The following is a 25,215-nucleotide window of genomic DNA, read 5'->3' on the forward strand; positions in this document are numbered from 1 at the left end:
AAAAATATCTAATTACATAATAACATCTTATCTGTATATATAAATTATGTATCAAAAATAAATATATATAGTTTTATTGATTTTAATTTTTTAATTTGGAGACCTTACGGGTCCTAAATGGTTTCTAATTGGTTCGGGCAGGGAGCTCAAACATTGGGATCGCTTGCGCCAGCGGGCTCAGGGCCCTGTCACTGGGACCGGAACGGGCCCTAAGCACAAGAATAGAGACTGGCTGGTCCCTGGGGCCCACTGGACCAGATTGCAAGGTCAACAAGTCAGCCGGGGCCTTTATCGGGCCTAAGCCCGATGTCCCGGTCCGGATCCAATGGACTTTACGAATCACCGAAGACGGTGTCCAGCGCTGAGTAAGCTACCCAGTTGCAACTGAAAATTTCCAAGAAACAGATCGGGACCTTGATTGAACTGAAAATCCACGTGGCTTATATTTATTGGTTGGGACAACAATAAGCTCACGCTGATTGGCTAGTATCTACAAGGAACACGTTGCCAAAGTTATTCACTGGTCAAGTCGTTGCCTTGTCTTCTACTTCGTGTTTAACTACAAGCCGAGTTTCAGGGACTCTAGGCCGGGGAAAAAATAAAAACAGAGTTATAGAGAGTGAGGAGAGTTTAGGCGAATAATTGTGACCTCTTTTGCATTCTTGATTTATAATAGCATTATCTCAGAATTTCACAAGATCTCAAATAAAACCATAGATTCGTAATTTTGGAGAGATATTTAACTCTCTCCTGATTCGCTTATTCATGGCGCATCAAAGGAAAATATTTCTGTTCCTATTATGCGTTCTTTGTTACGCTCTTACCACCATTGCGGGGTACGAATTCTTATAGATGTACATCAATTTCTCTCGCTTCCTGAAAAAAGTCGTGGTTATAGCTGAAATGTGTGTTTTGAATGGTTGCAGGAAGAGCTATTATGATATATTGCAAGTACCGAGGGGAGCATCAGACGAGCAGATCAAAAGAGCATATAGAAAGCTGGCATTGAAGTACCATCCTGATAAGAACCAGGGCAATGAAGAGGCTAACAAGCGATTCGCTGAAATTAACAATGGTAGGTTTTACTCATGTTTAATTTTTTTTTAATGAAATATATTAATTTTGGAATTTGGATTGATAATTCTAATTAATTTGGTTGATTAATAGCTTACGAAGTTTTATCGGATAATGAGAAGAGAAATATATACGATAGGTACGGAGAAGAAGGGCTGAAACAGCATGCCGCCAGTGGTGGCAGAGGTGGAGGCATGGGCGTCAACATTCAAGACATTTTTAGCTCGTAAGCTATTTTGAATCCTTCCGTTTTTTCAATTTATCCAATCGTTAAAATTTTCTATTATTGGGTTACCCTTACGTTTATAATAAAATGTAACTACTAAAGCAAGTAATCGCCAAGAAGGAATTTCTTTACTTTTATGTCTTGCAAACCAACGTAAGTTTTCTGTTTTGAGATTTTTTCACAAGCAGTAATTATAATAACAATTGCATTAGTAATACTATTAAATTTTGTTTCAAGAGTCTGTCATTGCTGACCAGATGATGGTTTTTTACTAGTTTCTTTGGTGGAGGTCAAATGGAAGAGGAAGAGAAAATTGCTAAAGGTGATGATGTGATTGTTGAGCTGGATGCAACACTAGAAGATTTATACATGGGAGGTTCACTGAAGGTGAGAATCTTGCATGCACATGGATTCTGTTAGCTGCGATAAGAAAAGTTTGAAAGATCTGTCAGTCTCATGTGATGTAAGATATAAAGTTGGTTATAGCTTTTATTAGACGAATTTGTCTTGTGCATATGTAAGTGTTACATTTCTAACCCCTAGTCTTAGATTCTGTTGGAGAGACAAATATTGTTTTTTATGAATCTACCAGAAAGATAAACGGCAGCAGTAGAAAATTAAAGAGCAGTGTAAATTAGTTGTTGGTTTGTTTCCAATTGTAATGTGGGATTCACCAGGTTTGGCGGGAGAAAAACATCATAAAGCCAGCTCCTGGCAAAAGACGGTGCAACTGCAGAAATGAGGTCTATCACAAGCAAATTGCTCCAGGGATGTTCCAACAGATGACTGAGCAGGTATATGCCTCTTGACAGTTTTGTAGCAAGGCTTATGAAATTTTGTAATTTGCCTTAGCAAACTGATTGTGGACACATTGCTCATTCAAAGTTTGGCCTTTCATTTTTATATGTTTGCAGCTTTATTAAATTCCCTATTATAATCTTTCAGGTCTGTGAGCAATGCCAAAATGTCAAATATGAGCGGGAGGGATATTTTGTCACTGTTGATATTGAAACAGGAATGCAAGATGGACAAGTAAGTTTTATACCATTCATTTTATACCTAGGGGCATATAATATTACCATTTCCTTTGGAACTTAATGATCTTGCCCTTTGAAACTTTGGAAGATGTGATTGGAAGTGATGACTTTACTGTTCAGCCCACTACCCTTCCTCCCTACTTCAGTGCATTTTTATTTAATGAATAGAAAAAGCAATAAGGATCTCTGCTCAGCTGAAACTCTTGAGGGAAACTTCGAATGATCAAATCTGTGGACCTTGTTATTTTACTTATGATGTCTTTCAGTTTTAAAACTCTTTTAATTTGTTTCTGCATTTTGACACCCTTCTTAAGTTGAATCCGAATTCATGCATCTGGTTCACAGTTGACCTCTTCTTTCACAATTTCATCTGTTAAAAGTCAAGGCAGTTACTTCTTGTAGAAGCTGAAGTTTGCCTTGTCAGACCATAATGACACCTTCTGTATCAGCAGTTTATTCACTTTTTGGGCCAGTATCAGTGGTTTTTTTGTTTTACAGAATCTTAACACACTTTTTATTTGTCCAAGAGCATATTTAACATGTAAAAAGGCAATTTAATACATCTTCTTAGATGTAATTTCAATTGTCCAATGGTTCAAAAGTGTGTTAAAGTTTGCAGAAAACCTGAGGTGCTATTATTCGTGCCCTTTTTTTGTTTTTGTATTTTTCACTAGCTTTTTTTTTAAATTCAATTTGTTTCAGGAGGTAGTTTTCTATGAAGATGGTGAACCAATAATAGATGGGGAACCTGGAGATCTGAAGGTTGGTTTTCAACCCTTGTTTGTAATTTGTATGTTATGTATTCACTGTGCAACAGATAATAACTCTCACACTCTTTACAGTTCCGTATTCGCACAGCAACCCATGATACCTTCAGAAGGGAAGGAAATGACTTGCATACAACTGTAACAATTACTCTGGTAAATCTCATTTCTAGTAATATTATTATAAATATATATTTTGACAAGAGTAGGGGATACTTATCCCTTTTTGAACAAAACCATCCATCAAGTCTCATTGGAGTTCGACCTGCTTGCTTCCTTGTAGGTTCAAGCTCTTGTCGGTTTTGAGAAGACCCTTAAGCACCTTGATGAACATTTGGTTGACATTAGCTCAAAGGTTAGCATTAGCATAGCCTTTAAACCATTTGATCTGACTGTGGCTGCTGAGTAAATGAGCTGGAAAGGGCTAAACTCTCAAACTTATTTGATGACATAATTTTTATTTTTTCTTCAGGGAATCACTAAGCCCAAGGAAGTGAGAAAGTTCAAAGGCGAAGGAATGCCATTGCATTTTAGCAAGAAGAAAGGAGACCTTTATGTCACATTCGAGGTTCTGTTTCCCACAGCTCTTACAGAAGACCAGAAGAAGAAAATCAAGGAAGTTCTAGGCTAGGATATATAATTGAAATGAATCTTTTTGGGTTCTAAGGTATTCCCAGTGTAACATTACAAAGATTTATATAGGAAAATCAGGAGCTAAGGTTTTACTTTCATCTTTGTACTTTTTCCACCGTTGATTAACAAGTAGTGCAGAGCCTAAAGATGTCTCATGCTGTAGTTCATTCCGTTGTCTATCATACTGTTGGCTTCCCGACACAATTTTTTTTCTGCCCATATGAGCTATATTCAAAATTGGAGACTAAAATGAATGTATTGTTGCCTGTCTATTCTTTCGGAATTTTTTCCTTTTTAGCTTGTAAGCCACCTTTGCATGAAATTGATCGATTTCTACTAAATGAACTCAAAAGAAGGCGAAATTTTACCGTGCTTGAATACATTTTAGCAATATGACATTTATGCTTTGGTTTATATCTAGGTTCCGATCTTCATGATGTTCCAAAGCTGAATTGGTCACATTATCAATGTAAAAAAGCCTACAAAAATGTAAAAGAAAATGTAGCTTTTGAAAACAGAAGAGTACGTTAATCTAAGAGAAACCCTTAGGTAAAGCACGCTTGCAGTAAAAGAAACTTTCCATAGGCGTGATTTAAGTACCGTTGGAGTGAAAGAACCTCAGGGCTTAATCACTCTATGATGGAAGTAGGAACCAGGGCAAGTGTGCCATGATCATAGGCAGCCGTAGGTAGTTAGGTTGGGCCTAACTGGCCCTCGATGGGTTTGGATTTTCATGGTCTTCTCACAGCTCAGAGGAGCAGTTTACAACACAATTCTAAAATTATTTGTTTTATATAAATGCCCACAGCTCATTGTCAACTTCACCCGAATTCCCGCCAAAGGGAAGAAGCCGTAACAATTCGCGCGCCCACTGAAGTTAAAGGTAAAGCTTAATACGCTTCCGTTCTTTATTCTTTATTCTTTACACTCCAGAGAAAAATAAAAGTATCCATTCATTCCTGTGTTCAGTTTCTGTTTTTAGAACAACAATGTCTTCATCGAAGCTCCAGAGTAATGGCAGAGCACCGCTGGTCAATCCACGGCGCCAAATAACTTCCTTCTTCTCCAAGACTACCTCCCCTTCCCCCTTTCCTTCTCCTTCTCCCACTTTTTTCCAAATTAAACCTCAATAAATTGATACATTACACTAACCCTAACCCTCACCCTAGCTGTCTACGCAGTCCTAGCAAGAGCCTGACTACCCCACCCCCCTTCCAACGTAAGTGTAATAAATCTCACCTTGCCATCGGGGAAAACCCCTCTCCTGGGAGAGGGGAGGTGTGGATGTCTCCTGGTAGTTCTCTGTCCTTTTCTCGTTCGTTAAATTCTCCTTTTTATAGTAGTTCTCCTTTTTATGGTAGTCACCGTCATTCTCTTTGTCAAGTTTCATTTGCTTTGCCCCACACGTTGTTAAGTGTTTCAATTTCTTCATTGAAAAAAATGAATTTTCCAGCGAAAGTTTTGGATTTGAATTATAAGGGTTTCTCTAGTGTTAGTCATGATAGCTCAGATGTTGATGGTGACGTGGAATCAGATGTTAATGTTGGAAGTTTTAATGGTAAGTGTAGTGTGGATCCTAAGGAAGTAGAGAGGGTATGCAAGGTGATTGATGAATTGTTTGCGTTGGATCAAAACATGCAGGCGGTTCTTGATGAATATGGGATCAGTTTATCTCATGATTTAGTTATAGAAGTATTAGAACGATTTCGTCATGCCAGAAAACCAGCCTTTTGATTTTCTGTTGGGCAGGAGAGAAGCCTGGATTTGCACATGATTCTAGGACTTAAAATGCAATGACGAGTATATTGGGGAAGACCAGACAGTTTGAGACAATGTTGTCCATGTTTGAAGAAATGGGTGCAAAAAATCTTTTGACCATGGACACATTTAAGATTGCTATGAATGCTTTTGCTGCTGCCAAGGAGAGGAAGAAAGCAGTTGCAATATTTGAGTTGATGAAGAAGTATAAATATAAAGTGGGTATTGATACTATAAATTTATTGCCTGATAGTCTTGGAAGGGCAAAGCTTGGTAAAGAAGCACAGTTTCTTTTTGAGAAGTTGAAAGATAGGTTTACACCAAATTTGATCACATATACAATGTTACTCAATGGATGGTGTAGAGTGAAGAACTTGATGGAGGCAGGGAGAGTGTGGAATGATATGATCGATAAGGGATTTAAGCCTGACATTGTTGTCCATAACTTTATGTTTGTAGGGTTGTTGAGGAGTAAGAAGAGATCTGATTCAATCAAGTTGTTTGAGATAATGAAAGCCAAGGGTCCTTCACCTAATGTCCACAGCTATACAATCATGATCTGGGATTTTTGCAAGCAAAGGAAAATGAAAGAAGCGGTGGAGTATTTTGATGCGATGCTTAAATCCGGTGTCTGCCAGATGCCGCAGTTTACACCTGTTTGATCACAGGATTTGGGTCTCAGAAGAGGATGGACCTAGTTTTTGAATTGTTACAGGAGATGCAAGAAAGGAGTTATCCACCTGAGTCATGCATCTACAATGCATTAATTAAATTGATGACAAGTCAAAGAATGCCAAATTATGCAGTGAGGATATACAAGAACATGATTCAGAGTGGCAAAGAACTGACTATCCATACTTACAATATGATCATGAAATCTTACTTTCAAATGAGAAACTATGAAATGGGTCATGCAGTTTGGAATGAGATGATTAGGAAGGGTTGTTGCCCTGATGACAATTCCTATACTGTTTTCATTGTGGGCTAAGTAAACAGGGATGATCAGGAGAGGCGTATAAGTTTCTGGAAGAGATGATTGAGAAAGGAATGAAGGCTCCACAACTTGACTACAACAAGTTTGCAGCTGACTTATCCAGAGCTGGTAAACTTGATTTACTTGAAGAATTGGCTCAAAAAGCGAAATTCTCTGGTACATTTTATGTCTCCAATGTCTTTGCTAGGCATGCTGAGATGATGAAGAATAAGAGAAGGGATCTTATTAGAACTGAGTGACAGCGTTGCTGACTTATTTTTTAGAGGATCACTGGTGCTCAGATTTTGAGACACAGATCCATTGTAGTGTTGACTGAGTACATACTTCATCCAGGTTTAATTAGCTGGTTTGGTTAACCGTTGCTGCTTTAGCTTATCGACTATATCCGCACTGATGTTGTATATTTAATTTGTTAATTTATCCTGTATTCTTGGTTCGGTTATTTGTTACTGATCTGTATTCTTCTGTACATTACTTGGTTGGCTTTTGTTCTTTCATTTGGAAGTTTTTCTAGGTTGGTTAAGTTCAATGGGAAAAAAAAAATAAAGATCTGGTACAATGTTAACATATTTTGTGACCTGAAGATTGATAACATCCTGCTTATATGTATGATTGACCTTACAGTCCTTAAATAGTTTTGCTGGATTTCTTTTTTTATTAAATAAAGTATCACCTTGATTGAAATAATTGATAAGTAATGTCATATCTATATACTTTATAGCACTTAAGTGCATTATCATTTAATGGATCACCTTGTTTATTTACTTATGATGTCTTTCAATTATGAAACTCTTCTGATTTGTTTCTGCTTTTCAACACACTTCTGTAAATTGAATCCAAATTAATGCATCTCATCCACAACCAACAGGACTTTTTCTTTCACAATTTTATCTATCAAAAGTCAAGAACAGTTACTTTTTGTTAGAAGCTGAAGTTTGCCTCGATAGACCATAATGACACCTTCTGTGTGAGCAGTTTATTCACATTGTGAGCATGCAATCTGGTGTAAATATATTTATGGTCTAGTATCAGTTGCTTTTCTGTTTTATATAATTTCAACACACTTTTATTTGTCTGAGAGTATATTTAACATGTACCATCACAAGGCAATTTAATACATCTTAGATGTAATTTCAATTGTCAAATATTTCAAAAGTTTGTTAAGGCTTGTGGAAAACATGAGGTGCTATTATTAGCGCCCATTTATTGTTTTTGTATTTTTCACTGGCTTTTTTTTTCTTTTTAAAAATTCAATGTGTTTCAGGAGGTGGTTTTCTCTGAAGATGGTGAACCAATAATACATGGGGAACCTGGAGATCTGAAGGTTAGTTTTCTACCCTTGGTTGTAATTTGTCTGTTGTATATTCGCTCTGCAATGGATGATAACTCTCACTCTTTGCAAATCCAAATTCGCACAGCAACCCGTGATACCTTCAGAAGGGAAGGAAATGACTTGCATACAACTGTCACTATTACTCCGGTAAATCTCAATTCTAGTAATATTAATATAAATATATATTTTGACAAGAGTAGGGTTACTCATCCCTTTTGAAGAAAAACCATCCGGTCTTATTGGAGTTCTTCCTGCTTGCCTCCTTCCAGGTTCAAGCTCTTGTCGGTTTTGAGAGACCCTTAAGCACCTTGATGAACATTTGGTTGACATTAGCTCAGAGGTTAGCCTGAGCGTATCCTTTAAACCTTTAAACCATTTGATCGGATTATGGTTACTGATTAAACGAACTGGGAAGGGAATGACTCTCAAACTTTGATGACATACTTTTATTTTTTCTTCAGGGAATCACTAAGCCCAAGGAAGTGATAAAGTTCAAAGGCGAAGGAATGCCATTGCATTTTAGCAACAAGAAAGGAGACCTTTTTGTCACATTTGAGGTTCTGTTTCCCACATCTCTTACAGAAGATCAGAAGAAGAAAATCAAGGGAGTTCGAGGTTAGGATATGTAATTGAAATTTATCTTTTTGGGTTCTAAAGTATTCCCAGTGTAACATGACAAAGATTTTATAGGAAAATCAGGAGCAAAGGCTTTACTTTCTTCTCCGTACCTTTTCCACCGTTGATTAACAAGTAGTGCAGAGCCCAAAGATGTTTCTTGCTGTAGTTCATTCCGTTGTCCATCATACTGTTGGCTTCCTCGGACGATTTTTTTTTGCCCCTATGTGTTACAGTGCAAATTGCGACACTAAAAATTTCATTATAAATTAAACCATGTTAAAAATGTAGTTATATCTTATTCATTTGTTTTTATTCTATCTTTTTCTCATAACTATCGTAACTTATTATGACGTAAAGACGTAATATTACGTACTTCTGTTTGATTAAAAAAATAGCGTCAACGTTTATCATAACATTAATTAATATATATAATAAAGTATATATATATCCCCTTAACCTCGGCCAGAATATCGGGAATTTAATTTTCTATAAATTCACTCCAGAACAAAAAGAGTCTAGAGGAAGGAAAAAATGACAGGTGTCGAGCTAAGGCGGCGTGTGAGGCCAGAAGTCTGGGAGTCAGCCCAAAAATTGAACTGAAAAGCTTAATGCTTTACAGACACGTCACTTTGGCTACATTTTAGTTCATCTACATCGTTGACGTGGCAATATCCTTCAGAAAGAGTATTTCTAAAAGACTAGTCTTAAGTTGGTGGGCCCCATCCCTTCCCACGCGCTTTCTTACGAAGCTGAAGTTCACGCTGTTCTGCACAACCTGACACAGGTCATCAGCATGTGCAAGGCGGAAAAAGTATTACTTTATTAGAACGGTGCCGTTTTCGCCATCTGATGGTTTAATATTTCTGTTTAGAGTAATACTATGTGTATCTATTTTGGGTATATAAATATATATATATTCATATATATTATCATATAATTAAATATTATTTTATTTTTAATTCAAAATTATCTAATTATATGATAATATATATAAATATGTATATATTTATATACCTAAAATAAATACATATAATTTTATAGTTCTGTTTAATGGGAAAAAATCTTTTTTGACTAATATAAAATATATTTAAAAAAATGACATAAAAAGTCGGCGAAAAAAATATAGCTGCGGTGGGCGACCTGTTTGGTTACAAACGCATGCCAAACGTCGCTTGCTGGCTTTAAAAGCTCTCCTCCCCCCTCCCCTTTCTTTCGCAGTCTATAAAGAATTGATCTGAGAAGAAGCAGCTACGACAGTAAGAAGAAGAAGAAAACGAAAATAAGTCAAAGGTTGTGTGTGCACGTTAACGCCATAATCGTCGGAGAGACACCTACGTACATCAGCATTTTCTGGTCCTCTTACAATAACATTTTATAAAGAAAATAATTAGAAAAGGAAGAGAATCAGAGCAGAGAGCGAAAGTTATGGATACTCTGTGCTTGAAAAGCGGGATTTCCGGAATAACTCCGTCGATCTCTGTGGGTGGGGCCTTCGAAGTCCGTTCAAACGCAACACAACAAGTGAGTGCGGTTGGGAAGTCCACGGTGGAAAAATCTACGGGGGCTACGCCGCCTAACAAAACGTTGTCGTCTAGGTTATTTTCTTTTAGGTATCCTTTGAAGTCTTTTTGGCCGGGGCTGGGGGGAGGTGGTGGAAGTAGTAAAAGATATAAAGGGATTGCATTAGAAGACGCTGTTTTGGTGGAGAATGGAGAGAAGTCGATTGTCGAAGACGGTTGCGAGATTGAACCGACAATGGGGACGTCGTATACGAAAGGGCAGGATGTCAATTGGGTGTTGAAGATTCTGCACGTGAGGTCTCTGTGGCGAGGCAGAGAAGATACGAGAGAAGGTGAAGGATTGGAAAAGGAACAGGGTGATATTGTTGATGGTCAAATGGACGATATTGAACATGGTGATGAAGAGCAATGTGAAGTTTGCAAAATTGATGATGTCGAAAAAGAGTTCGAGTTTGACAAAGAATCTTTTTCCAGTTTGTTACGGAGGGTGTCATTAAGGGAAGCCAAGCTCTACGCGCAAATGTCTTATTTGGGGAACTTGGCTTATTGCATTCCAAAAATCAAGGTATGATTTACTGCATCTGATTTTGTTTTTTCTTCCGTTTGAGGGCAGAAATTTCCTTGCCGGAAACCTGTTTGAAAATCCATAGTTTTCTGATCTGTACGCATTGAGAGCTGATGTAAATTTTGTCCAAAGAAATCTTATCAACTGTTTGGCTTTGAGCTTGTGTATTGCTTAAGTCTTTGGAAATTCCTTTATTTCTTTAATGCTCTATGTTCCCATCGTGAATAACTTAGGGTATTTGCAAAATATTTAAGTTGCTTCAGATCTGGTGGAAACATCCTGTGTTAATATGTATATTGTGGAGTTCAAAGGATCATTGCTACCGATGTTCCAAAATTATGCATATAAACACATCCAAGTACCATGTCAAATTGAATGGAATAAAAGTTGAAGAAATGGATACTTCATTTGGCAAGATTTTCACTATTTAGATATTTCTAGGGTTTGATAGATGTGATTGAGTGATTTCTGATGCATTTTGCTCATACAGATTCCATTGATGTTTCTTCTCTTATCCTCAGTAGTTATTTAAGTATTGGAAGAGCTGATCTTTTCTTGGCGTTTTTATTGGTATTTAACCTGTCAATAGCATATTGTCTGTAAATTGGATTTAATATGCTTTGATATTTATCTCTTGAATCTGTGCTTAATGATTTATTTCATATCTTGTTGATAATTTCAGGCAGGAAATCTACTCAAATTTCGTGGGCTACGGTTTGTGACTTCTTCAATAGAGAAAAAAGATTTGGCAACGAAATCCGAGAAGGTTCAGGTGGCTTCTGAAAAGCAGGAAGAGGAAAACAAGCCAAAAGATGAGGCCGAAGGCAAGGAGCAAAAGAACAATGGTTATCGAATTACTGCATCTACTGCTTATCAAATAGCTGCCTCTACCGCTTCTTATCTACATTCTCATACAAAGAGCATTCTTCCATTCACATCCTCAAAATCTGAGGCTGGTGCAGATTTATCAGAAAACTGCAGCAGAACTGATGTCAATATTAATATGATGAATGCAGAAGTAGCTTCTTTAATGGCAACCACTGATTCTGTGACAGCTGTGGTTGCTGCAAAGGAGGAAGTGAAGCAAGCTGTTGCAGATGATTTGAACTCGACACGTTCATCACTCTGTGAGTGGTTCATTTGTGATGATGACCACGGTGGTACGAGGTTCTTTGTGATTCAGGTATGGAAAATAGCCTTTTCTTTTTTTTTCCCTAAAAGTTGATCTAAGTAAGGATATGAGGCACTCATCAAAACTTTCTTCATTAGGTGGCTTATATGTACTTGTTCTTTATGTGCAGGGGTCTGAATCTTTGGCATCCTGGCAGGCAAATTTACTTTTTGAGCCTTGCCAGTTTGAGGTAATTTTCTAAGTTGTATATATTCAAATTTTGATAGCTATTCTCAGCTTATTTTTTAAATTTTAAATTGATTAATGAATTCTCGACCTTTGAGATGCTTGAGGAAGATATATTTGCTTTCTTAAAGCCATTTTAGGTAATATTTGATGAATGGTTTTAACAATTTCTCATGCATAGGGAATAAGAAATCAATTGAATATGTTTACGAGGACTGACAATTGCAATTTTTCCCCAGGGATTTGATGTGCTTGTGCATAGAGGTATATATGAGGCTGCAAAAGGGATATATGAACAGATGTTGCCTGAGGTTCATGCACACCTAAAGGCTCGTGGCAAATTTGCAACATTCCGATTCACTGGACATTCTCTTGGGGGTAGCTTGTCACTACTTATAAACCTGATGTTGCTTATACGGGGTGAAGTGCCAGTATCTTCCTTGCTTCCCGTGATAACATTTGGTGCACCATCTATCATGTGTGGAGGTGATCGTCTTCTTCAAAAGCTTGGGTTGCCACGAAGTCATGTTCAGGCAATAACAATGCACAGAGATATAGTCCCTCGAGCCTTCTCTTGTAATTATCCTAATCATGTTGCAGAGCTTCTGAAGGCTGTAAATGGGAACTTCCGTAATCATCCTTGTCTAAATAACCAGGTATAGTTTCTATTTTCTAGTGGCAGAAAGAAGTATTAATTTATTTAACATTCAAGTGAATAATGTATTTCAAGTAGCTGACTTACATTTATCTGCCATTTACTACAGAAGCTACTATATGCTCCAATGGGGGAGCTTCTGATACTACAACCGGATGAGAAATTTTCTCCCAATCATCCCCTCCTTCCTTCTGGCAGTGGGTTATATTTTTTAAGCTGCCCATTGTTGGACACGAGTGATGATGAAAAGCAGCTGCAGGCTGCAAAGTTGGTATTCTTAAACTCACCACACCCCCTTGAGATCCTAAGTGATCGCTGCTCATATGGTTCCGAAGGAACCATTCAAAGAGATCATGACATGAATTCTTATTTAAGATGTGTGCGGAGTGTGATTCGCCAAGAGCTTAATCAAATCAGGAAGGCTAGGAGAGAGCATCGTCGGAAGTTTTGGTGGCCTCTTATGTTACAGCATGGGATAAATGCTGGCATCGTTGTGGAAAGGCCAGTGATGTCAGTGAAGTTAGGCTTAGAGCAATTCAAGTTTTCTGGTATCCTACAGACAGGTAAAGAATCCTTGAAACGGTTTAGCAGGCTTGTTGCATCACAGCACATGCATTTGCTTGTGGTGTTGTTGTTCCCTGCACGATTGTTACTTCTTGGGGCATCTAACATTATCAGCTTCAGTTGATTGGTCTAATGGGTCGCCACAGTGTATACTTTTTGGTAGAATATTGTACAGTGAGGGCACATGGCTGGCTATATTGTGGTTAGATTCTTTATTCATTGGATTTGGATATCAAAAGCCAATTGGAATATTGAAATGATATGTAGAGAAAAAAAAGACAGTCAATATCATTCAATACAAAAATGAGATTACTGTGTGGTTCCGCTGTTGGATAACTATAGTCTGCCGATTTTTTTTCATGCAATGTTAAGATTGTAAAAGTTGAGTTGTTGCTACAATTTATGATCAGTATGGATAATCTTTTGCTGGAGAGATAGTAGCAATTTAATCAAGAAACTGATATAAGACAAATTGACAATGCGTGTGGTGAGGTGTTCCCTTGAGTTGCGTTGCGTAGGTGCAAGAAATTCGCCTACTAAGAAATTACGTAGATGGTATTTTCATAAAAACATACAAAACATCTCAATCAGTCATCAATAATTGAGTCATGTGTAAAACACTTAAAGTTGCCTAATTTCGGCACATTCAATGGAGACACAAAATGCATTACTATCACTCTCACGCATAAGTTTTATGTGAGATATTTGATCCCCGGGACTCGTGCTCTACCGCAAGAGTGTCAACCAACTAAGAGCTTTATCAAACTAGCTATCCTTTTGCACTTCCAGGTATGTATTTTTCTTCTTGAGACATCCAATTATCCAAGTATTTTTCAATTTAATGTATATAACTAAATAAGCACAGGTGAGAACAGGAGAAATCGACAAACCAGAACTCTTTTGGCCCACTTTGGGGTGCAAGAAAAGTAACTGTAGACAAAATGGTGTGTCCCTAGTCCAAATTGGCTGTGCCTGTGGTGTTTGATTTTATCCATCCAACACGGCTGGTAGAGTCAGCTTGTGCCCAATACTAAAATCTTACCATACGCGCGTTGAAGCTGCGAATAGATAGAGTTTTTCTATTATTCTTCGTCACTTTGATTTGCTCCAATAATTTTGCTTCAAGAACCATTTGCCGGAAACGCCAAATCATAATGTTGGGTTGGTGTTTTTAATAGGGGCCATCCAATATTTGTTTGAAAAGGTAGAAATAGGAGGCTGACAACCAATGGAAATACGACACGAAGTTGATATTAGTTACAATTATAGAAATATAATTAGAGAAATGGTAACCATATCAAAAATTTTAATCCCAAAGTGTGCCATTATTTTTATAGTCAATGATAATGCTTATAATTTAACTATATATGTGATAATCAAGTGAGCTTTTGCTTGGCATAACATAATTTAGAGTAATAGACTCAGTTTTTTTGGAACAACTAAAGTTACAGCTGCATATGGAGACGTCTCATTTAAATTTCTTTTGTTCTCATAAAAAAATATGTTTATTAGAGCTTGTGCAGGCCCAGACAAACCTCGGTCCATGATAAAATAGTCATTGGGTCTCAATTCTCAAAGCCCAAAGGGCGAGCAACTTTCAATCGAGTTCTTGTTAGAATTTGTGCCTGTACTACCCGGTTTTCTCCCAATACAATACTTATTCTAACTTTATTTTCAAGTAAAGTGAGAGTCATTATATATATATATATATATATATATATATATTACACATATCTTGTACAAACCAGAAAGATAGCACAAACAGTCCTCGTTTAATTAATCAAATCTATATCTAGAACACAAGGTTCCCTGCCAATGCCAATAGACCTCAAATTACAGATTGATCTTGCCCGCCAAGTACCATGAGTGCATGGCAAGGCTGCCAAATGACATAATATTAGCAAGGGATGATAACCCATGGATCATCCCAAACTTCTTGTTCATCGCTGCAAGCTTTGGATTAACCTTTGCAACTTCCCTGTTCTTTGTCCACCCAATTTCTTCCCCAATGTTCTCTTCCTTCTCAACTTTGTGTCTTTGCTTCATCATCTAGAACAAAAAAAAAAGCTAAATCGCATGTCATTAAAATTCTAAAAAGCCCATCAACAGAAGGCATAGAACTCATCTATCCTCAATGTAAAAAGAAAGGGACTTCCGGAACTGTTTCATCAAAATCTAAGCAACCGGCCATTGAACTCAAAATCATCAAGCCTACAGTGATCCTGAACAATTTGTCTTCCAAAGAACCTTATAAATAAAAATATGAGGACCCTAACAGTTGAAAAATCTTGGAATGAAACGATTTCTAATTATGAGATTCACTGCATATCATAGCAACTTCAAAAGAAAATGAAGAACGATGAGTAAGTTAGTTACCTCAATGGTCATGGGAGTAAAGACAAACAAATTGGTGAGATTGAAGGCAAAAGCAGATAGTAGAAACCCAAGCTGGTACTTTTCAGCAGTGGATGCTGACTTCCATGGGTGTAAATAAGCAAATGAAGCAGTGGATATTGCGCAACAAAGTCCCACCATTGAAAAATACGCTGGAAACATCTTGCTTTGTAGATTACCAAATTGATGTCTCGGTAGATTACTGGTTTGATTAAAGAAAAAAATTCCATGTTTCTTAATCATCATCAAGGGAAAAAAATAAACATAATTGTTCTGCATTAGTTTCTACGTCAATCTACCAAAGGAAAAGCATAGATCGATTAAATATTAGTTCTTCATCGATTGATATTTATAAAATTAACATAATTTGCAGTCAATCAAATTTCCTAATTATGTTAGGTTAAAATATCACTTAACAGAAACACACAAGACCCTAAACAAACATAAGAAAGAACGAAATGCGGAATTGGGCTTAAGAAGAGGAAAGTACTTGAACATGATGATGCCACCGATAAAGGTGACCCAAAGAGCCGCACCCCAAGCGGTGGAAAAACAGAGGAGATGAGCCAGCTTCAGGAACGTCGATAGCTTTGGGGAATTAAAACCCTCCGAATTTGATCCAAATGTTTCCGGAGAAAATATCACTCCGATGGCCAGGAACGCCACCGCTACAAGGAATCGAGTTAACCAAGCCATCAATCTCTCACTTTGCCGGAAGAAGAAGCATAATTCTTGAAGAAGAAACTCGTAGGTTTTATACCGGATAAAGGGACATCTACCATGTTGACGATTCGTTGATAGAACTGACCTTTTTAGGAGTGTTAACGTGGCTACAATTTATCGCGCCACGTCACTAAAACAGTACTTTTCTTATTTTTACTTTTAGCCAAAAGACATACTCTAGATTGCAAATCTAAACTAGCACCGTTAAGTATTAAAATCTTAAAATTTTATTTATTAAATATTAAAATTAATAAAAACAGATAATTTTAAGATAAAATTATTATTTAATTTATAATATATTAAAAATAATAAAATATTATTTTTTTTAAATTAAGAAAATTAATAATTTAAAAAAAAAATTAAACTCAAAAAAATCATATTTTCTCATAAAGTGATCAGAAAATATAAAACTTAATAGGAACAAAATAATTTTTTAAAATTTAATTTCTAAAAAAATTTATAATTTTTTAAATTTAAAAAATAAATAATATTTTATTATTTTTAATATATTATTAATTAAATAATTATTCCACTTTCAAAATAATCTGTTTTTCATAATTTTAACATTTATAAATAAAATTTTGGATTTTTAATACTTCAAGTACAATAACTGTTTTGGTTTGTAATAAACGTTGGGTGGAAAAATGGGTTTTGGCCTAATTTTTTAATTAAAAATGATGAACCTCGTGAAACCACGGATTTTCTAGTGCTCACACAAATGCCTGGAATCATATGCAGCCTGTGACGTGGAGCCATCTCGTGAAACCACGAATTTTCTCTCCCGCCAGTGCACCAAAAATTGAACTTGCTGTTGAAATTAATAATAGCCCGCACTGGTTCACTCTTCCTTGACAAGTTTTGTTATGCACTCACTCACTCCTATTCCTATACTCTCTTTCATTCTAGATTCCACAGCACATCACTTCTTTCTACTTTTTTTCTTCTTCTGCGAATTTACATCTAAGTTTTTCTTCATTTTCCCCATAACATTGTAAATTAAATCATGGAAATCGATTCCCTATCCAAACCGTTTCTTGGCGTCCGTTTCGTTCTATTTGGATTCGACCCAATCCATGATCATCAGGCATTTCATTCTCCTCTCTGTCTCTTACTATGGCGGTGTATGTTAGCGGAATTTATTGAATTTTAATTATTTTAATTCATAACAAAATCTGCAGGTTCGGTCGAAGCTAGTTCATGGCGGTGGAGTTGATGTTGGCCGGTACGGCCAAAATTGCACTCACGTGATTGTGGATAGGATTATATATGTAGGTCTTCTTTTTTTTTTTTTATAAATTTTACATAGCTGTCGATTCATTTTGTTTTCAGACTTCTGAGCATGATTTAATCCCAAATTATTGGAAGTTAGAGCTTATTTTTATTTATGCGCTTCTAGTTTCTTGTTATTATTTGCTATTTACTATCAAAATTGAGTCGATGTTCACGCTTACTTTGTGGTGTAGGACGATCCTATATGTGTTGCCGCCCGAAATGATGGAAAACCACTCGTTACATCATTGTGGGTTGATCATAGTTACGATGTTGGAATGCCTGTTGATGTTAATTCAGTGAGATTTTTTTATTCATTCTTTTATCTTTTTTGAAGGAATATTCACTTTGTTCACAAATAGACAAATATTTGGTCCTTACTACTAGTACTATGTGTAGTAATATTCAGTTATAAATTCAATTGTGTACTTCCCTCGAGTCGTTGAATAAACACAACTATTGTGATTATTTTATTGGATTTTGTCAGTTTTATTCTTTTTCAAATTCTTCAGATTTAGGTTGATAAATAATGAATATGCTTACCAGTCTAGTATGAATATGTGGAACTTTGTTAAATGCAACAATGTTGGGTCTAGATTATTCATAATCACTCAATTTACTTCAACTTTTGTTTAGAACATGCTTCATCAGTTTGGTTTCTGAGACTTCTGTTTTACTGTTATGTGTTAGTACCATGTGCAACTGTTACTAACATTTCATATGTGCAGGTTATGTATAGACCACTTAGAGATTTAAATGGAATTCCAGGTGCCAAAGGTTTAGTCGTGTGCCTTACTGGTTATCAGCGACAAGATCGAGAAGACATAATGGTATGTGATTCCCTTCCTTTGCAGCTTTATGACTTATGATTTGCTTGATTTTGCCCAGTGTTTCACAGTAATTTTTTCCTGTTAGACAATGGTTGGCTTGATGGGTGGATTATTTTCTAAACCACTGGTGGCAAACAAAGTTACACATCTCATCTGCTACAAATTTGAGGGTATGTTTTTGATATTTTCATTATCTAAAGGCATGAAAATTATCTAGCAAGTACTGTTGTAATACACAGTGTCCTTCTCATCAAGTCTCTTTTTGTTGTATATGGTTTGTTGTTCATTGGATCTAGGTGGGTGCAATTCAGATGATGTTTCTCATCTGTTTAATTGAAATATGGGAGTGGACTGGTTAATCTCTCTCATGTATTGTCTGCAGCATAAATTACTTGTTTAATTGCATTTTATCATGAAGCTTCTCTACAAAGACAGTTATTTTGTTACTGGCGCAAACTAGTGTTTTTTAATATACACAAAGATAATAAATTCATATTTGCTAAATTTCTCTGGAACAGGGAGCATTTTTAGAATGATATTTTAATGAGGTTTTGTCAATTTATACAGGAGAGAAGTATGAGCTGGCCAAGAAAATTAAGAAGATAAAGCTTGTTAATCACCGTTGGTTGGAAGATTGGTATGCTTATGGATTTTGTTTTTCTCTCGTGTATTGAAGTGTTGTTATGTATACTAACGTAATATCATGTAATTTGTTAACACTTATATACATAAGTTGAACAAAGATTGGCTTTATCATTCTTCAAATAACAATTCTTTTTCCTATAGCTTAATCTTACTTGCTTTTCTGCAGTTTAAGGGAGTGGGATCTTCTTCCAGAAGCTAACTATGACAAGAGGTGAGGAGTTTGAATATTTTGTTCTCTTTTGTTATGTTGTACCAAATGTTTCTCTGCACTGGGTAGAGTTTATCATCTTTGTCTTGTGTGTAAAATAAAATAATGTTTGCTAACTATAATTAAGCTAAATAATAATTTTGTTTTTTTTTTTTAATGCATATGTGTGTGTGTGTAATATTCTGTTTAAGAGTTATTTTGGCATAAAATTATATTTGTTCCTATTATTTGCTTAAGTTATGAAATATGGATAGAATTAGACATCCTCATGACATGCAATAGTAGGGCCAACATATATTTACTTTTATCGTTTAATTGTTATTGAATTATTTAACTGGCTTATTATATTATGTCTATGTTCTATCCTTGATTCTTAAATGATCCTCTGGCAAGTTTGGGGTGCTATAGGAAAAAATGTTGATAAGATCTTTTAAGTAGAAATCCACTGATTCTATTGTGAATTTTCTTCTGCAGTGGCTATGAATTGGAGATGATGAAAGCTGAAGCTAAAGATTCTGAAGAAGAGACTGAAGATGCCATTTTGAAGCAATTTGGGGGGGGGGGGGGGGGGGGGGGGGGGGGGGGGGGGGGGGGGGGGGGGGGGGGGTGGGGAGGGGAGGGGGGAACATAAGTAAGAGTCCACATAATTCGAAAGTAGTAATATCAACTGCCCGCCAATCACCAAAATCAGCTATGGAGGTGCCAAAAATGCAGCTAAATTCTACAGCACCTGCAGGTCCTTCAAATGTGAATGCTATGGACATATTATCGACTCCTGTCAAGGTGAGTGGATCTCATCAATTACCAAGTCTTGATAATGTTAATGCTCTTGAGGTGCGTGGTTCACAAGACACTGATGCTTTTAGTGATCATCTGCTTGAAAGGACTCCAAATTCTACAGGACTGAAAAATGGCTTTGCATCAACCTCTAATGGAGCTGAAAGGCCTTCTTGTTCTGTGTCAAAATATTCTATAAGTTACTCAATGAAAACCCAACAGATATTCCCACCCTCAATGTCCATATCAAAGGTATCTAGTGGTATAAGTGGATCTCCTGAAGCAAACCTAGGTGGATTCAAAGTCAATGGGGTTCTTGTAGCGAGTTCCTGCAAAGTTGAACAAGAAGTGACCAGAACAGCTACAGGTTATGTTAGAACTCCTCAGAGAGAAGGTGAATCATGTCAGGAGGCAGAGTCAAGTGGTTGCTTACCTCCAAAGAGCATGACACATATGCCCAGTGCTAGTTCAAAGTCAGAAATGGCAAGTGATAATTCAACAGTGGGCAACAGAAGTCCAGTAGTGAATTATTATAGGACGAAAATGTTGGATCTGAAACCTCCAGCCTGTCAGTCACTTAATAACCATTTCTCCCTTCACAATAATTTTACAGGTGATGCTGCTAATTTGAATTTTGTACTTAATCCTCCTGAAAGTTCCTCTATTTTTAATGAGAAACTACTGACGCCTGATCTGCCTCCCTCTGAAACTATGGCCTTTGAGACTGGGCAAAATGAAAATGTTGATAACGCCCCTAAAATGTCTTCCAGAGGACTGAAAGAGTCCATCTTGGCAAGCAAGCTTGATACTGAATCTCAGTCAGGCGAGCCGCAGAATCAGCGGCAAAACATTAAGGCTTTATCACCCAGTGATAGAGGTTTTGAGATGGAGAAATCACATACACCTGTTGCCTCGGACTCAGTTCAAGGAGAAAATGATACGTTGATTGCAGTGCCACTTAGGAAGAAGATGGTTGCCAAAAAGACATTGGGCTCTCGACATGCTGCTAATCAAAAGGGTTCCATTTCCTCGAGTAAAATTGCCTCCCTAAATAATTCTGCAGTTTTTTCAAATGGAGAGGAGAGAACAGACCAGGAGAAGTTGACTAGGATCAGTGAGACATCCCCTCCAGCCATAAATGTTGAAGCTGTAAAAGAGCTGGATACAAGTACTGTTACAGGATGTGAGGAGGCGATTAGTAATATGACTGAACCCATGGATGATGAGACAGAGGCTCCTCATGAGAAAGATGAACTGGAGAAGCAACCAAACCATGAGAAGTCTGAGGTGTTTGAATTGAGACAAAAAGAAGATTTAATGATGAGAGTAGAATCTGGAGATAGACATGCAGCAAATGGTTCCAATATTAGTTCACATCACATAATGGCTGCAAAAGAAGAATTGGGAAAAACAGTTTGCCGCAAGAAGTTTGACTTGGATGAATCAACCTCCAAAGCCAAGATTATGGAAGGGAAAATGAATACAAGGACAAAAAGGCCTGCTGGTAAGGCCAAGCCAAAGAGCGTACCTGCTGATGCGGAGACTCTGGAATCTAAGAGACGTGTGAATAAGGAAGATACTGTGACTGAAAATAAAACAAAGGAGGAAGGTATTGAAATGCATAAAAGTTTGATGCGTTCTGGAAACAAAACTTGTGCCAGCACTGTGTTTGTCATGGATAACTCCATGGAAGTGGAGAAGGAAAACAGGCGAGTTGTTGAAAATCAAACTTCAAGTCCAAGTGTTGGTAAATCAGTTCTTAAATCTTTGGAGACACCAACAAAGATTAATAATAATTTTGAGAAGGTTATGCTTAGTGCACTGCCAATGCAAGAAGTTCAAAAAAGATGGAATTCTGAACCTGTATGGTTTATATTGAGTGGACGCAGATTGCAGAGAAAGGAGTTTCAACAAGTTATAAGGCGTTTGAAAGGAAGATGTTGCAGAGATTCTCATCAGTGGTCATACCAGGCAACACACTTCATATCCCCTGATCCAAGAAGAACAGAGAAGTTCTTTGCTGCTGCAGCATCTGGAAGGTTAAGGACCTTCTTAGGATTTTGCTTACTAGTTTTGACCAAATATTAAGCATTAGCAATCTTTAGCCTCTTCATCCTGGGAGATTGTTAATTTGATTGTGTCTTGAGTGCAGGTGGATTCTTAAGACGGATTATTTAAGTGCTTGCAATCAGGCAGGGAAGTTCTTGCCAGAGGAACCTTATGAATGGCACAAAAATGGTCTTACTGAAGACGGTGCTATTAACTTAGAGGCTCCAAGGAAGTGGCGGCTTTTGAGGGAGAGAACAGGTCATGGTGCCTTCTATGGAATGCGCATTATTGTATATGGAGGATGCATTGCACCACCTTTGGTAATGTATTTTTTCCGGTCTTCATTTTGCTGACAATATTTTTGCATAAATATTCTATCATATCTCGTTAAATATTATTTTAGTAAATTTTGCCATCTATTAATGGGTTTCCTTTAATTACTAAATCAATGATCGTCAGAGTTAGCCTTTGTTTGTCCTTCTGTATTGCTCTGAAGCAATTATCTGCTTTATGATCATCCAGGATACTCTAAAGCGTGTGGTGAAGGCTGGAGATGGGAACATATTAGCAACTTCTCCTCCTTATAATATCTTCCTCAAAACTGGAGTTGACTTTGCAGTTGTCAGTCCTGGCATGCCACATGTTGATTTGTGGGTTCAAGAGTTCTTAAAACATGAAATACCCTGTGTTGTGTCTGATTACTTAGTGGAGTTTGTGTGCAAGCCTGGCTACTCCCTTGAGCGGCATGTGCTGTACAATACTCACGCATGGGCAGAGAAATCTTTTACTAAAATGCTTGGCAAGGCGGAAGAAATAGTTGTGTACTTGGGTCCTCCAGATAGTGGAGACGACAATGATATAAGTTGCCAAGTTTGTGGTTGCAGTGATAGAGGAGAAGTTATGCTGATCTGTGGTGATGAAAGTGGTTCTGTTGGATGCGGTGTTGGTACCCACATTCATTGTTGTGAGCCACCACTTGAAAATGTTCCAGAGGAGGATTGGTTTTGTCCCAAGTGTAGTAGAAGCAGGAATAATTTATCTAAGAAAAGGAAAAAGGGGTCTTCATCAAAGAGTAAGTGAATTCATCTCTTTTAGTTTTTGCACATGTTATCATGTACATTTTCGTAGTAACCAAGAATGTAGAATTTTCAAATTATAGGATTTACTGGGTAGTTTCTGAAGTTGATTTTGTAGTGTATCATGCTGGAAACAAAAGCCATTAATATAATAATTATGTTTCCCAAATTTACGTTAAGTTAGATGGGATTAAGACATTATACTTAATTCTAATAGAATTTCGCTGACAGATTACACAAATACAGTGCATTTATAATGTTGATCTTTGATGGATAGGGATTAAGGATGTTGTGCATCCACCCTTACTTTTTGTTGATGGGTAGGCCTTGTTTATATCTAAGAAATACAATTCTTGTAAATGCTGAACGAGGGTATGGTAAAATATGGGGTTTAGTAGAGGCCCAAAAAGTTGTATCTTGATCCAATTAACAATTGGTTCACTGAATATATATTAAGAGCATAAAAGTTTAGGTAGTTTTGTTAGGAGTTTAAAAGATTTTAATCTTGACATGTCAATTGGAGAATTTAAACTTATACTCTTATATTGGACATCTCATTTCTTGTCAATTAATTTATCCTTGATGATGTAATCTGTGAATCTGCAATGAATTTCTGCCTGATTTTACTGTTACTGCATTAATTTATGCTTTTAAATTCCTGTTGTTGTTTAAATATATATGGGACTGCATCAGCAAAGCAGCGTAGCAAGTGTACCACACAAACAATAGTAATTGAGAAAAAAAAAAAAAGAGAGGTACTGTATATAGGGTTTCTCCATCTCACCATGCATCCACCTCTACAATTTTAAATTGAAAATTTTGTCTTATCACTGTATTCTGCCACAGCAAACAAATTATCCATACATCTTTTTGAATTGCTGAGCAATTTTTATGACTGACACACAACCTGTCTTTCTTCCTCTTTCTCTACTTCAATATTATCTTTGACAATGCTTCAGCTGAAGGTTTTTGAAATATTCATGTTTTGTAGAAAACCTCTATTATCATATGCTACAATAGATTTTGATTATTCAAGTACACATTCTATCTCTCTAATACTTCGTGTTTTTGCTGCCAGCCAGCCGTTAACTTTGATTCATGTCTCAGTTGGACAAAAAAATCTGCCTTCCGGAGTTTTGGTTTAAGAGGAAGAAAAATTATTCTGGTAATCTATATTTTATTATTTATATTATTTTATTTGATTAATGAGTAATAAAAGTTTTTGATAATCTTATATTATTAATGATAATATAATAGATAATATAAAAGATAATCCGATTATCATCTTCATTTTAAATATTAAAAAATTATTAAAATATTTTTGATTTTATTATGATTATATTTTTATTTATTAATTTTTTAAAGTAAAAATAATTTAATTTTTAATTAATATAATAAATAACATAAAAATATATTAAAATAATTAAATTCAAGTATATTTAAATAAAATAATAAAATCATATTATTTTATTATTTTTATTTGAATATAATAATTATTTATATCTATTTATTTTTATTAAATTTTATTAAATATAATAATAATTTATATTTAGTAACACGTTTTTAAAGTAATATTCTAATTTTAATAATAAAATACTTTTTAAATCAAAAATCTCATTAGAATTTAATTTTTAATATTGAATTAAACTATATTATATTTTTTTTGAGTAAATAAAAAAACATATTTATTTATATATTTAATGTATAATTTATTAATTTATTGTATTGAATTACCAGTGAAAACATTGTTGCCACTTTCTCTTCTCAAACACAGAATAAACTTAACCAGATTAATTGAATCGGTTTTTTGTCATATTCTTAAACAATCTAAGCTAATAGACTTTCTCTCGTTTGGACGGCACATGATACCATCACATGCTATAACTGACATCATCATATCTGGCCACGACTTCTCCTGTTACCAATGTGTCCAACAGTTATACATCACGTTTTCGTTTCACATCAATATTTTTTAAATTACTCTTATACCCACATTCGTCCTCCTTGACTTCTCTCTCAACTCAAGTCTCAACTCCCCAAAAAATGAAGGATTGTATTGTCATTTCATAGCATAAAAAATTAGTATTTAAAAACCCAACTTGGAGATGCTCATAGTCTCTGACTATTCTTATAATAAAAATATATT

At 36.1% G+C, this 25,215-nt stretch overlaps 4 protein-coding genes, 1 long non-coding RNA gene and 1 pseudogene across 8 annotated transcripts; 5 read left to right on the forward strand and 1 right to left on the reverse strand.

Annotated features, from left to right (window-relative positions):
* Positions 1 to 547: 547 nt before the first annotated feature.
* On the forward strand, positions 548 to 4,006 carry LOC123215979 (dnaJ protein ERDJ3B-like). The gene is made up of 10 exons (XM_044636308.1): positions 548 to 836; positions 927 to 1,075; positions 1,168 to 1,300; positions 1,576 to 1,687; positions 1,978 to 2,094; positions 2,246 to 2,332; positions 3,040 to 3,099; positions 3,180 to 3,257; positions 3,385 to 3,456; positions 3,574 to 4,006. The coding sequence occupies exons 1-10, from the start codon at positions 766 to 768 to the stop codon at positions 3,730 to 3,732; spliced, it is 1,038 nt and encodes a 345-aa protein (XP_044492243.1). The 5' UTR covers positions 548 to 765; the 3' UTR covers positions 3,733 to 4,006.
* Positions 4,007 to 4,369: 363 nt separating this feature from the next.
* On the forward strand, positions 4,370 to 7,055 carry LOC123215724 (annotated as a pseudogene).
* A 962-nt stretch (positions 7,056 to 8,017) lies between these two features.
* On the forward strand, positions 8,018 to 8,739 carry LOC123215725. Its single transcript, XR_006502146.1, has 3 exons — positions 8,018 to 8,159; positions 8,281 to 8,434; positions 8,510 to 8,739. It is a non-coding gene; the product is annotated as an uncharacterized LOC123215725 (long non-coding RNA).
* Positions 8,740 to 9,572: 833 nt separating this feature from the next.
* On the forward strand, positions 9,573 to 13,529 carry LOC123216610 (phospholipase A1 PLIP2, chloroplastic-like). Its single transcript, XM_044637085.1, has 5 exons — positions 9,573 to 10,522; positions 11,205 to 11,705; positions 11,824 to 11,883; positions 12,119 to 12,535; positions 12,644 to 13,529. The coding sequence occupies exons 1-5, from the start codon at positions 9,863 to 9,865 to the stop codon at positions 13,220 to 13,222; spliced, it is 2,217 nt and encodes a 738-aa protein (XP_044493020.1). The 5' UTR covers positions 9,573 to 9,862; the 3' UTR covers positions 13,223 to 13,529.
* Positions 13,530 to 14,851: 1,322 nt separating this feature from the next.
* LOC123216611 (transmembrane protein 205-like) lies at positions 14,852 to 16,284 on the reverse strand. The gene is made up of 3 exons (XM_044637086.1): positions 15,983 to 16,284; positions 15,475 to 15,694; positions 14,852 to 15,147 (listed from the first exon to the last, which is right to left on the reverse strand). Exons 1-3 carry the CDS (start codon positions 16,186 to 16,188, stop codon positions 14,932 to 14,934), a joined length of 642 nt encoding a protein of 213 aa, XP_044493021.1. The 5' UTR covers positions 16,189 to 16,284; the 3' UTR covers positions 14,852 to 14,931.
* A 730-nt stretch (positions 16,285 to 17,014) lies between these two features.
* Positions 17,015 to 24,281, forward strand: LOC123215508 (BRCT domain-containing protein At4g02110-like). Of its 4 annotated transcripts, XM_044635632.1 has the most exons (13): positions 17,015 to 17,299; positions 17,394 to 17,483; positions 17,679 to 17,783; positions 18,213 to 18,314; positions 18,400 to 18,484; positions 18,882 to 18,951; positions 19,126 to 19,170; positions 19,642 to 19,724; positions 19,787 to 21,520; positions 21,554 to 21,983; positions 22,097 to 22,313; positions 22,516 to 23,065; positions 24,148 to 24,281. In XM_044635632.1, exons 1-13 carry the CDS (start codon positions 17,219 to 17,221, stop codon positions 24,156 to 24,158), a joined length of 3,603 nt encoding a protein of 1,200 aa, XP_044491567.1. In that variant the 5' UTR covers positions 17,015 to 17,218; the 3' UTR covers positions 24,159 to 24,281. The 4 variants fall into 4 exon arrangements, with proteins under 4 accessions (XP_044491567.1, XP_044491565.1, XP_044491566.1 ...); XM_044635630.1 differs by having other exon boundaries at positions 17,016 to 17,299; positions 19,787 to 21,983; XM_044635631.1 differs by lacking the exon at positions 24,148 to 24,281 and having other exon boundaries at positions 17,016 to 17,299; positions 19,787 to 21,983; positions 22,516 to 23,544.
* Positions 24,282 to 25,215: the final 934 nt, after the last annotated feature.

This window comes from Mangifera indica, chromosome 5, assembly GCF_011075055.1.
Source record: "Mangifera indica cultivar Alphonso chromosome 5, CATAS_Mindica_2.1, whole genome shotgun sequence".
NCBI lineage: Eukaryota > Viridiplantae > Streptophyta > Magnoliopsida > Sapindales > Anacardiaceae > Mangifera > Mangifera indica.

Bases quoted from the DNA above. Each gene is read 5' to 3' on its own strand.
- LOC123216611 (XM_044637086.1), bottom strand. From the start codon at position 16,188: ATGGCTTGGTTAACTCGATTCCTTGTAGCGGTGGCGTTCCTGGCCATC. The intron at 15,695-15,982 runs GTACTTTCCTCT...TAATCAAACCAG, and splicing joins GGTGGCATCATCATGTTCAA to TAATCTACCGAGACATCAAT. The intron at 15,148-15,474 runs GTAACTAACTTA...TTTTTGTTCTAG, and splicing joins TTACTCCCATGACCATTGAG to ATGATGAAGCAAAGACACAA.
- LOC123215979 (XM_044636308.1), top strand. From the start codon at position 766: ATGGCGCATCAAAGGAAAATATTTCTGTTCCTATTATGCGTTCTTTGT. The intron at 1,076-1,167 runs GTAGGTTTTACT...GTTGATTAATAG, and splicing joins ATTCGCTGAAATTAACAATG to CTTACGAAGTTTTATCGGAT. The intron at 1,688-1,977 runs GTGAGAATCTTG...GGGATTCACCAG, and splicing joins ACATGGGAGGTTCACTGAAG to GTTTGGCGGGAGAAAAACAT.
- LOC123216610 (XM_044637085.1), top strand. From the start codon at position 9,863: ATGGATACTCTGTGCTTGAAAAGCGGGATTTCCGGAATAACTCCGTCG. The intron at 11,706-11,823 runs GTATGGAAAATA...CTTTATGTGCAG, and splicing joins CGAGGTTCTTTGTGATTCAG to GGGTCTGAATCTTTGGCATC. The intron at 11,884-12,118 runs GTAATTTTCTAA...ATTTTTCCCCAG, and splicing joins TTGAGCCTTGCCAGTTTGAG to GGATTTGATGTGCTTGTGCA.
- LOC123215508 (XM_044635630.1), top strand. From the start codon at position 17,219: ATGGAAATCGATTCCCTATCCAAACCGTTTCTTGGCGTCCGTTTCGTT. The intron at 19,171-19,641 runs GTGAGGAGTTTG...TTTCTTCTGCAG, and splicing joins GAAGCTAACTATGACAAGAG to TGGCTATGAATTGGAGATGA. The intron at 22,314-22,515 runs GTAATGTATTTT...ATGATCATCCAG, and splicing joins GATGCATTGCACCACCTTTG to GATACTCTAAAGCGTGTGGT.